General features: G+C 39.9%; 1 protein-coding gene across 3 annotated transcripts in view; it reads right to left on the bottom strand.

Moving 5' to 3' along the window:
- samd8b (sterile alpha motif domain containing 8b) overlaps nucleotides 1-13374 on the bottom strand; it is a 46281-nt gene that overhangs the window by 12748 nt on the left and 20159 nt on the right. For all 3 annotated transcript variants that reach the window (XM_078530773.1, XM_078530774.1, XM_078530775.1), the window contains one exon: nucleotides 1647-1742. In XM_078530773.1, coding sequence (XP_078386899.1) covers nucleotides 1647-1742 — 96 coding nt within the window. The remainder of the gene's footprint in view (nucleotides 1-1646; nucleotides 1743-13374) is intronic.

The raw sequence follows: 13374 nt of genomic DNA on the forward strand, positions 1-13374 counted from the left end.
CCTGGTGCTTCTCTTGTTTCCGGGATCCTTTATCACCCCAGTTAACCCTAGAGACCCAATAATGGACCTACAGAAAACACCAACAGCATGGTGTGAAGCTTGTTTTCCCCAGGAAAGAGGAAGCTTCAATCGTAGTTAATTGAAGTTATGAAGGTTAGAAAATTGACTGACAAAGGGCAAGTAAGGGTGGGGAATAAATGCTGGCCCATCCAGCGAAGCCCACATCCCATGAATGAATAAAAAAAACCTACTCCAGCCAGATGTTCATTAAGATGAAATGTGCCAATACTGATGGACATAATTTTAAAATCCGGAAGTTTTGGTTAAGGGGGGCAAGTTATTTGGACAACTTCACCCAAAGTTAAGAGAGTTAATTACGAGATAAAGCTATTGGTTCAAGGGGGAGGTAAACTCAAAGGTTCGAAGAGGCACTAGGCACTTTACCTTATCTTGCACAAGTTGCACTCCAGCTGATTGGCTGCTTTGGACACTAACCAGACTGACAGGCTACTCAGCCAATGAGCCCGGGCCCCCCCTAGAGCATGGGCCCCAGTGGTTAATACTACGTGCAGCCCCCTCTTCCAGACCATGGATAAGGATGTTAGACGGGGAGGGCGAGAAAGAACAGAATAAGCCTGATCCCAGCTTGTGTTCACACATTAATGCACTCCAGGTGAAACATGAATAGACATCAGGAATGGGTAGCCTCGCTGTTTATTCCATTCACTAATTGCTGTGCCTCACTTTAGCCCTGTTTGGATAATAGACCTGGAATCAAACCGGGGCCTTTGTGATCTGGGCAGCTCAGTAAGCTCAGTGTCATATCAAAGGACCAAAGGTGTTCTGTTTCAGGCAAAAGATTTTTTAAAAACAATTAGAGGTAAATACTGCATTAATTATTTACTTCCAAAAATATTCATTATCAGCTACGTCACTTGTTTAGAATAGACCATTTTAAATATTTTAATACCTTTTAAAATGCTAATCCTCAGTTGTGATTTTATACTTCACTTTGAAGTAGGTTTGGCAGCAGGAACATTTTGAAAAAATATAGATTTGAAATATCGTCAGTTATTTTGCAAGGAAGTTAATCTGACCAAATACTGAAACAGAGCTTCTGTGCAGAATGCTGCATCTGGCTGAGAATAGCAACTTGGAAAGGTCGGCACCAAGTTACAACAAGTGCATTTTTAAAAGTACCTACCAATTCTAATGCAATACATCCTAAATACAGGCTCCTTCTCCACTTTTGCAGAGCAGGTACAAATCATGAAGGATCAGCAGACTAAACTATAGCAGGATTCTCCAGGAAAGGGGTGCAGGACTCTGTTTGCAGAAATATAGCTTTGTTGCTTCTTTAACAAATAAAATGGATTGTTTCCCAGAAGATTATTGCTGCTTCTTTAATATCCTCAGTCTCACAAAGCAATGAAACCTTCATTTACCTGGTTCATACATTTCAATTCAACACTTGCATTGGTATGGCTTTTAGAATGGGAGCTCTGAGCTCTTTGACACCTCTTTTCTCATTTTCTTTCTTTGCCCAGCTCCAATTTGTCTACAGTAAAAATCAACATTTCAACAATTAAGTTGAACAACTTGCTTATCATTATCAAAAACCCAACATAAGGATCCCTAAAACCTACCTGTGCTTATGAAGTAGCAGCAGTAACAGCCAAAGAGTGCAGAGCACAACGCCACAGACTTCAGCCATTGCGAAAGCCCAAGGTATTCTAGGTACACTGTTAACAAAAACAGCACAATATAAAATGATATATTTGGGAACATATTTAATTTGGACAAGTAGAATTCTGTTTTATTTTGATATTTTTTCTTTGCAATTTATGGACTTGGTTGTACAATGAGGCACAACAAACACACATGTTCCAGAGGTTTAAAGCCCATTCAATATAAAGGGCTAGCTATACACAACATTCCTCCACCTTTCCACCAGTAATCAGTACAGAAATCCAAGCCAAGTGAAGTTTAGAACATAACCCCATCCTTTCAAATAAATAGGTGCTTCAATGCAATAGAAATGCAATTTGGAGTAGAAACCAGAGGAAGCAGAAGGGGAAAATCAGGAATTCGATTCACAGGCTTCTCCAACAGAGAGCCTTCTCCAAGTCATGGCTAGGATCGGATTGAATACATACATTTGAATTCAGGCCACTGTTGCAATGAAATGAATGAATTGAGCAATAGTCATACTGTAGGACTATACTGGGTCCACTCTTGTTATAAAGACAGATGAAATGCCTCAAGACATTGTTGTTATAAGCGACTGACAGTTACATTAACTAGGTGGATATGTACAACACACAAAAAAAATCCCTTCAATTCATGATTTCTGTTTGCTGCAGTTTCTCAAAAAACTGCCCCTTACGTCACATGCAAACCAGATGTCTTAGGCAAACAGGCAATATAGAACGGAACCACTGCTTAAAAAAACAAAGCTTCTAACTCAAGATTAGCTAAAAAAGAAAGGAAGTCACATGAGCTCAGAAGCTTGGTAGCATGGCAAACAACAAAATTAACTTTGAAAAATAGGAACAAAAGGCTGCGACAGAGAGCTGCAAAACTTGAAGCTCACAAGAGGTACATTTCTAAATAAGAGACTCTACCCAGATTAGTTGTAAGCAGAGTACAATAACAGATCATAAAAGAGTTACACTTGAGATGTTCACTGTAGGATACCAGGATTTCCACCTGTAATACAGTTCAAAACAATCTGGCTTTGTTTACTGACTTACATTGGTTCCAGGTAGAGCAATACCTCCATTTTAAAACTCTCATCCACATGTTCAACTTCCTCCATGGTATTTGTACTCGCCATCTCTGTAAACTCATGCAGCTTTCCAACTCTGGCCTCTTGTGTAATGCCATGTTAAACCTCCTTAAACCTCTCTGCCTCTTTCACCTCCTTTCAGATGTTCCTTAAAACCGACCTCTTTGGCCATGCTGCCGGTCATGAGTCTGCATAGTTCCTTCTTTTGACTCTGTGTCAATATGATTCTGATTACACTCCTGTGAAGTGCCTTACTGCAATAAAGGTGCTTTTTAAATGCACACTGTTGTTCCTTTCAACTCAAATGCTGTACCTGGGACGAAGTGCTACCTAAACTCATTTGGAATTTACCTTATTTAAAAATGTAATTTTTTCTGCTTATCTCTGCTAGGAGTGGTGATCAAATTTTGTAAATAAATTTGAAATTTGTAAGGTAGCATTCCTTAATACAGTGAATCCACCCTCCCTCCTACCTGTGATTAATATACAGTGATCAGTAGGATAGTGAGCCATTTACATTGGTGTCTGTGACCCACCTAGGATGTTGCATCAGGGCAAAAGATAAAAATGAAACATTTCTTCAATTTACCCACATTTTAAAATGGAGCTCCTCGTAAAGTAAAAACAAATTCCACCATCAGCAGCAAAAAGTATTAGCAACTTAAGGAACAAAATGTTCCCACAAAACAAAACCATTGTGCCACACCAATTGAAGACGCTCAGTAAATGGAGGATCCATTGAGAGGAGAGAAACACACCATTCTATTAATATGCAAGACATAATCCTCTGCTCTTTGTTTATGTAGAGAACAATGAAAGCATTACCATTAAAGGTCACTAAATAATTTTACAGTTGAATATATCAACAACGTTTATTTATATAGCACCATCATGGTAGGAAAAACATCCCATGTCATTGCAAAGAAGTTTGATCAGACAAAAATCAACATCAAGCCAAAAATGAAGAAATTAGTTGGGACAACTGAAAGATTGGTCAAAGAAGTGGGCTTTAAGAAGGGTCTTACAAAAAATGGGGGAAGTTGGAGAGGCAGAGAATTTATGAGCTTACAGCCTAGACGGTTGAGCGCACAGCCACCAAGGTTGGGTCAAAGGGAGTGGTGAGTGCGAAAAAGGGCACGTTCGAAGGGTCACAGAGTTCTCGGAGGACTGTATGGTTAGAGAAGGTTATAGAGATGGCAAGTGGTCATACAGCACTGATAGTGACCAGACTAGGTCAATGGTAAGTTCTGAGACACAAGTGAAAACTAACCTTCATGCTCTAATGAAATCTGGTAATTTTTTACCCAGTCAAGGGAGGTCCAAGCTATGGAAACTAGTGGGCAAAGATACCGACTGCTTCATTGTATTCTTGGCTGGTTCACTTATAATGTTTCCCCAGATTCATATCCCCAGAATAATATTCATTATTAGCACTTGCATTAAAAATCACTGACAGAAGGAAAATATATCTCTCAGCCAATTAAGAATGTTCTGGTCAAACATTAATAATGTTGAGTGATAATTTGGCTCCCTTTTGTACCTAAAATGTTATGTCATTCTACTGATATTAAAAACAAATCAGGGAGAAAGTTTGAGTTCTAGGCACCAGACTGGAATTCACAAAGTGAAAAATGAACAGTCTGCCTCTCATCCTCTCATGTTAGGAAACAAACCCATTTATGAAAATGAGGCAATATTTGCAAATGCTGAAGACAGGATTCTTCCTTCAGATTAGAGTGTACGTCAGTGTTTGACATTTCCTTTCTGCCATTCCTCATCCCAACTTTATTGTTTCTTGGGACAGCATGCTCATGAAGCTCTTCATTTTCCTTTCTACAATATTTTGCATCAATACTTTTGGCATCCCAAATTTTAAATCACTGTTCACATCTCTTATAATCCAACCCTATGACTGAACCTTTCCTTTGCAAGCTGAATGTCCCAAATAATCCAGTCTTGAAGACCATTAAAGCAAATTCATAGACACAGACAATTTAGTGAAAGAATCCACCATGACCAATGCTAATGATGTTAATTTGAAATGGAATTCAAGCAAACAATATATTCTCTGTCATGCAAACTAGTTTCAAATTCAAACTAAGCCTACATAAAATGTTGAATTTCATTTTGTCCTAGGGCAGGGTGGATGCTCACTGCTAAATAATAGGCTCAACAGTCGCTGAATTGATGTACACTGCAAACTTGATCAGAAATGGAAAAAGAATAAGTTAAATTCAGATCTCACCAATTCAGAATTAAAAGAGCTTTGGAAAAGAAGGAAAATCTACTGCCCTGACGGTTGGTAAAATTGCATCTTATACTTGCTCTAGTCCATTTCTCCAACTCTAGCCCATTGTGCATCCTTTGCATAAGGAAATCCCTTCGACCCACCATTGGTGGTCATGTCTTCATCTGTCTAATCCCTACAATTTGTATCTATACCGTGCTTTGAATCACAGAATCATTCCAGTACAGAAGGAGGCCATTTGGTCCATCACGTTTGCACCAGCTCTCCAAATGAGTAACTCACCTACTGCTTTTCCACAGCCTTCTCCCAGTAACCCTGCACATTCTTCCTTTTCAGATAACAGTCTAATTCCCTTTTGAATGCTTCAATTGAACCTGCCTCCACCAAATTCTCATGCAGTGCACTCCAGACCTTAACCACTTGCTGCGTGAAAAACTTTTCCTCATATCACTTTTGGTTCTTTTACTAATTACGTTAAATCTGTGCCCTCTCATTCTCGATCTTTTCATGAGTGGGAACAGGTTCTCCCTATCTACTCTGTCCAGACCCCTCAGGATTTTGAACGTCTTTCAAATCTCCTCTCAGTCTTCTTTTCTCCAAGAAAAACACTCCTAACTTCTCCAATCTATCTTCATAGCTGAGGTTTCTCATCCCTGGAGCCATTCTTGTGAATCTTTTCTGCACCCTCTCTAATCCCTTTACTTTCTTCCTAAAGTGCAGCACCCAGAACTGGACGCAATACTCCAGCTGAGGCCAAGCTAGTGACTTATACAAGTTCAACATAACCTCCTTGCTCTTGTACTTTATGCCTCTATTAACAAAGCTCAGGATAATGTGTGCTTTATTAACCGCTCTCAACCTGTCCTGCCACCTTCAATGACTTATGTACCTATATACCCAGGTCTCTCTGCTCCTGCACCCACTTTAGGATTGTACCCATTAATTTATATTGTCTCCCCATGTTCTTCCTACCAAAATGAATAATTTCCCATTTCTCTGCATTGAATTCATTTGCCACCTGTCCGCCCATTCTACCCTTGTCTATATCCTTTTGAAGTTCTACACTATCTTCCTCACAGGTCACAATGCTTCCAAGTTTTGCATCATCTGCAAACTTTGAAATTATGCCATGTGCACCAAGGTCTACATCATTAATGTATATCACGAAAAGCAAGGATCTCAATACTGACCCCTAGGGAACTCCACTACAAACCTTCCTCCAGCACAAAAATCATCCATTAACCACTACTCTTTGTTTCCTGTTGCTCAGCCAATTTTGCATCTATGTTGCTACCATCCCTTCTATTCCATGAGCTATAAATTTGTTCACAATTCTGTTGTGCAGCTCTGTATCAAATGCATTTTGGAAGTGCATGTACACCACATCAAAAGCATTGCCCTCATCAACCTCCTCTGTTACCTCAAAACTCCAACAAGTTAGCTAAACATGATTTTCCCTCAAGAAATCCATGCTGGTTTTCCTTAATTAACCTATATTTGCCCATGTGACCATTAATTTTGTCCCAAATTATTGTTTCTAGAAGTTTCCCTACCACCAAAGTTAATGCGGTGAAATAGCCCTCAGTTCTAGATTTCTCAGCCTAAACCTCTGCACCTTACTCTCCCTTTAAGACTCATTTAAAAGCCTACTTCTTTGATCAAACTTGTAATATCTTTCATTCATAGCTTCTTGGGCGCAGTATCAATTTCTGTTTATATAAGAAGCAACTTGGGACATTTATCTATGTTAAAGGTGGGGTGCAAGTGCAAGTTGTTGATGTAGTAGAACTCATAGCCATTCTTTGCCTGAAAAGTTGCTATTACATCCCAACCCTCATTGGTGGTATACAAGTTCACTGGATTAAAATCACAGTTTGTTGGAGCTCTAATGCCACAGGATGCAATGGTCAATTGGAATTCTTCGCATTGTGTTCCACTTCATAGCCTCAAATTTGGAATAGCAGAAGTGCAAAGGCGTTTTACAACAACAATTTGCATTTATATAACATCTATAATGTAGTAAAATGTTCCAAGGTGCTTCATACGAGCAATTATTAGACAAAAATTTGACATCAAGCAACATATGGTGACATTAGGACAGTGATCAAAAGCTTGGACAAACAGGCAGGTTTTAAGGACTGTCTTACTGGAGGAGAGAGAGGCAGAGAGGTTTGGAAAGGGAATTCCAGAGCTTGAAGCTCAGGCAGTTGAAGGCACACCACTAATTAAATTCAAGGATGGGCAAAAGACCAGGATTGGAAGAGTGCAGAGAACTACAGCTATAGGAGGATACAGAGATAAGGAGAAGTGAGGCTATGAAACCATTTGAAAACAGGGCTGAGAATTTTTAAACTGAGGTTCTGCCAGGCAGAAAGTTAATGTAGGTCAGTGAACAAAGCGGTGATGGGTGAACATGACTTGACTTCAGTCAGGATACTGGCAGAGTTTTGGATGAGCTCAAGTTTATGAAGGTTGGAAGATGGGAGGTCAGTCAGAATAGTCAATTCTAAAAGTAACAAAGACATCGGCGACAATTTCAGCTGTAGATGAGCTTCGGCAGGGATGAAGTCAGGTGATGTTATGGAGCTAGAAGTACGTGGTCTTGGTGCTGAAGCAGATGTATGATTGGAAGCTCACTTCCATACTAAATATGACGAGGCTGCAAATGGTCTGGTTCACTTTAGACAGGTTTCAGGGAGAGGGAAAGAGTCAGTGACTAGGGAATGTAGTTTGAAGTCAAGACCAATGACAATGGCTTCCCAATATAGGACTGCAGGAAAGTTCTGCTCATCCATTACCAGATGTTAGACAAACAGTGTGACAAATCAGAGACAGTGGAGGGGTCAAGAGAGTTTGTAGTGAGGTAGAGCTGTGTGTGGTCAGTGTATACGGGGAACCAAAATTGTGTTGACGGATGATGTTGCAAAGGGATAGAACGTAGATGAAAAATAGAAGGGAGTCAAGGATACATCCTCAAAAACTCCAGCGTTAAGAGTATGAGAGTGGGAACAGCAGCCATTGCAGGAGATTCTCTGACTACAATTGGATAGGTATGAATGAAACCAGACAAGGAAAATCACATCCAGCTGGATGACGCTGGAATCGTATTGGACAAGGATAGCAAGGTCAATGGTGTGAAAGGCTGCAGATAGGGTGAGAAGGCATTGTTTACCACAGTTACATAGGATGTCATTTGTGACTTTGATAAGGGCTGTTTCAGTACTGTGACAGGGCAAAGTGATTCAAACATGGAACTTCAGGAAAGATGGACATGGATTTGGGAGATGACTACTTTCCAACGTCCTCGAACATGTTAAGGGAAGTTAGAGATGGGGCAGTAGTTTGAAAGTACAGTGGGATCAAGAGTTGGTTTCTTCAAGAGGGGTGGTGATGGCAGTGTGAAGAGGAGGGGCTCAGTACCCATGGAGAGGGAACCGTGTACAATATTGGCTAATGTGCAGACAAGGAAGAGAAGCTGAGTTATCAGCAGTTTAGTAAGAATAGGGTTGAGGGAGCAGGAGGTGATTTCATGAACAAGATGAGTTTGGAAAGGGCATGAGGGGAAATGGGAGATAAATTAGAGAAAAATGTAAGTTCAGGGCTAGGGTAGAGGGGAACCGTAGGGAAGTTTGATTGGGTAGGATAGGGAAAGGAGAGAAAGCAGCAGAGGCAGCTAAATGGAAGATGACAATCTTTGTACCCTGGCTGGACCACATAAGACATTACTGAAGACCTGCTCTCATCTGCCAAAATTGCTCATTATACCAGGATCGTCCTGGAATGCAGAGATAACTCCTAATTTCTCTTTTCACTGCAAATGGTCATCTTAAACCCCGCTTCCCTGGCTCCTCTACCCTCACCACCACCATCAAGTGCATAATAAATAGGAGCAGGAGTAGGCCATTCAGTCCATCGAACCTGCTCTGCTATTTCAATAAGATCTTGGCTGATCTGATTGTGGCTGTAACTCCACTTTCCTGCCTGCCACCATTAACCCTTGACTCCCTGGTTGATCAAAAATCTGTCTAATTCAGCCTTGAATATACTCAATAACCCAGCTTCCACTGCTGTAGAAGAAAGTTCCAAAGACTAGCAACTCTCTGAGGGAAGAAATTCCTCCTCATTTCCATCTTAAATGGAAGACCCCTTATTTTTTAAACAGTGCAAACTAGTTCCAGATTCCCCCCCGAGGAAGCATCTTCCCAGCATCGACCCAGTTAAGACCCCTCAGAATCTTATGTTTCAATAAGATCATCTCATTCTTCTAAACGTCAATGGACGTAGACCCAACCTCTTCAACATTTCCCCATAAGAACAGATTTCTTGTCACAAAGTTTGATACGGCACACAATATTTCCTCACCACTTCATTTATTCAGATGGATTTTTCCAGTCCAATACACTCCCATCTCCAATCAGCACTACAGTTTAAAGGCAGTAAATAACGATCCCACACAGGAAGATATGTGGAAAGCCAGTCATCACAGGTTTAACATACCAGTGATGGAGTGGCACTTCAGATCACTAGCTAAAGTGTGTAGCACAAAGTGACTAGGCTAGGGTTGGTGGGGTCGGGAAGAAAGAGAGAAAAATTACACAGATGAAGCTTAATCTGTAAAAAGGGGCACTGTTTAAAATAGGAGACACCGCTGCAGTACATCTTAAGCCGCTGGATTTGTTCATTTGCATCAGGGCCACCTGAGATTTCACCCCACATGTAATTGTCAATCGCAGAAAAACAGGATGGTCACCTTCACTCTTTAGATCCTTTTCAAATGATCATCCAAGATTATGGAAAATGCTCTCCACTGACAGGATTGAAAAATCCAATGGACAAAAATCACAGGAGAAAATTTTGTGACAAACCCCAAGTTACAAACTTTAGTTAACAAGCAATAAACATATTGTATTTCTAGCACTGAACAGAATGGTGAGCATTCAGCACTATAATGAATCATTTAATTATTACTATTCTTTGGGCTCTATTATACTTAATGTATATACTTTAACCCAGCACTTGCTTTATACAGTGACGTTGGCAACATTGAATCGCGCTCTGAGGCTCTGTACATGTATGTATGGAACATTATTCAGGATGCTAGTTAATAGAAGATCCAAGGAACAGTCAGTGATAATTCAAAGCACAACATGTTACATAAAGTCCATGCAATTTGACACTGCTTGAATTGGTCCTAAATCCACCTGCAAAATCTGGTGTGCCAGGTCAGTGACTTCATTCCTACCTGTACTGTAGATTTTACATCAACACTAAAGTAGTATTTTAACTGGACCACTGAAGTGCATATTGCGCCTTGCCATGTCTGTTACCATTATTTGGATTTTGATAAATAGAGGCCATTTGATTTCATTTACATTGCCAATAGCTTTCAATTACTGGCTCACGAGGAACAAGTTACCTCTGAAGTGTAGTCAAGTTCCAGCTTCTAACCAAATAGTACCCCAATATCAGCTTTGGGCTGTAGGGACACAGTTTGCATCCTTGAATTTGAAAAATAATGCAATGGTTGGTAGCAACTGTGTAGAGGGATATATATACCTTATCACGAACCTGGGCAGTTATGCCCAAGGTCAGCAGGAGACACACAGGTCTTGAAATTACAATGTCTGACTATTAATGTACCAATGCTTAATTAGATATTATGAAATACATTTGTTTGCTATTTTAATGGCTTAAAAACAGATTAATGTCTCAGTCGAAATAGCAGACAAAAGGAATTTCTTTGAACAAGTAAAACATTCATCAACTCGTTCATCCAGGATATTTCAAAGCTGCATTATTTCATTTACTCATTTTTCTATTTCCAAGTGCAAATGTTCCATAACCCTGGGTAAGCTCAACACAAAGCTTCAAAAAGGTGATGTTCTTGCTCAACAGTCAGAAGAGTAACACTGAGTCTATTATGAAGAACTGCGGAGAGGCTGAATAGACAGCAAATTCTCAGTTGCCATCAAATCACTTTTACATGGTCTACATTACTGAGCAGAGAGTAATCATGAAATCCAGATACATTAAATTTTCCTGAGTCTAAGTCTTTCTGCAGCTTGTCAAATCTCTATACACGGCTGAAGTAGCTTACCATTAAACAAATCGAGAAGTGCTTCATTTAAGTACACGAATGTATCAAAAGAATTTCAAATTACTGTTCACTAAAAGTACACACTGTACATGGCCAAGAAAAGGTGCTATCCAAATCAACACAACTTTCTGTATATTGTATTGGCGGGTGAGGGGTGATTAGGGAGAGGATGAATAGAAAATGGCAAAAACTGACTATTCTGACCAGTCACTCACTATTCATGATTCACTAAAAAAAATATATTCCCCACAGAATTTAAACAGAGTTGATAATTGCTTATTTTATTTCTGTTCATCACCTGGATCTAGGGTAAACAACTGGTTCTGACTCTGATGCAGCTGTTTTCACAGACTCGAGTCTGTGCCAAATCAGCAAATTACACTACACATGACGTGAGAATTTGAAATTGGTTTCAGAATGTCACGCTATGCCTTACTGAAGTCTTTGTGCTGGCTGAAATTTTTGTTTCTAACTGCAGTGTCAACTGAAATTTAAAGAGAAGGCATCTTCGCAATCAATTGGGCTATAGACCATTGATCGGAAGTTATAGAGATATCTTGAAGCCCTTTTCATCTAGTCTGTCATTAATGCATGTAGGCCTGGTCATCGTTCCCTTTCTGCTTACATTGGTAGAAGCAGTTTAACTTATAATTACAGTGGAAATCTGAAGTTGTAATATTTCTTGCTCTTAGTCTCAGAGGTCTGTTTGCACTCTACTGAAATCAATTGTGTCAAGCTTAAAACTTATGAAATTTACTTAAATCCACTTGTTCTTCTTTGAAAAGGTGCTTTATAACACTACTGAATGGCAGATTGCTCCCAGCGACAGAGTAGGAATTTTTTTTTAAATTAATTTTTTTTAAATTAATTTTAAAAAGGAGATGCAGCTCTAAATATACTGATATGCATACACACATATTAAAGCTACACAGGAATTTAGATGGTCCGGGATGTGTTCTCCTATCAGACAGTAAAGCAGAGGATGAAGAGAAGTGGCAGAAGTGACAAAGAAAAGGATAGGTGCTCTGCATGAATAAGGTGTTACTGTTTTGGCTTGCAGCCAATTAATTCCTCTTAAAAAATACTGTTAGAATGTTTGCAAACACAACAGCCAATTTATGCCCAGCAAACAGGAATGAGATAAAAGTGACCAGCTATTCCAGTTTTATGATGCTCATTGCGGGATAAATATTGGCCAGGATACTAAAAGAATCCTCCTGATCTTCTTTGCAAAATGCCATGTGATCACCCCTACTTCTACCTGAACTCTGATCAATATACTAATCTTTTAGAAATAGTCCAACAGTAAACCAATTGTGGTGGCGGTAATTGAACTTGATACCCAAACTCACAAGAAATCAGCAACTATTTAAAGAAAATTTTGAAGCTGTCTCCATGTCACAATTCAGTGTGTTCTTTGGCATTGTCATCTGCCAGTTGTATCCTAGTCATAGAAAATGTTGATTTATGATGATTCAAAACAGTTATATGACTTAAGAGAATGGGCTGTAACTTCCATGGAACGGCAATCACAGTCGGGTTGCCACTCTGCTCCTAGTTACTTACCCTGAAATGCAGCCACATCCTTCTCACTGTCCTTCTGACTCGGGCCGGGTGAGAAAGGTGGAGTGCAGCAGGTTCCCACAGCCTTGTGTCAAGGGCAGCTGAGTCGGAGGTAAGGATGCCACAGCCCCTATTTATGATAACAGGGGTTCCAGTTGGGTCAGTACTATGGTTACCCAGGAGTTAGAAGTGGTTTTAATTCTATATTTTTCTGGGTAAGTATCATTGTAAGACAGTCAGAAGCATTTGAAGTTTAAAGTTTGCGATTTAAATTGGAGGTCGGATGGTTCCCGGTGCACGGGAATTGAACTTCCCAGGCAATTGCTATGCAATCCTTACCTGGGAACTTCCATGGTGTCCTCCAGCACATCTTTGGGATCTTCAAACATGAATCAGTATACGATGGCTCCTGCAGTATAGAGTAAGGAGACTCAAACCTAAAGGGATTTTTTAATTTGCCCGTTCTCATTTGGGGTGCATCACGACTTTGCACCTTTGTAATTTTACAAAGTGAGATGCTGTAGAGTAGATGAAAGCAGTTTGACTTCCACCACACTTGAAAATCTCCAATATGCTTTGATAGAATGGTAACAAGCCGAGGCTAAGTGGATCACCATAAAAATGGAGAGAAATTACCAGGAGAGTCTAACATGGGTTCTCAGCATGCAATGTGCAGAG

This window comes from Cetorhinus maximus, chromosome 27 (genome assembly GCF_964194155.1).
Source record: "Cetorhinus maximus chromosome 27, sCetMax3.hap1.1, whole genome shotgun sequence".
NCBI classification, from domain to species: domain Eukaryota; kingdom Metazoa; phylum Chordata; class Chondrichthyes; order Lamniformes; family Cetorhinidae; genus Cetorhinus; species Cetorhinus maximus.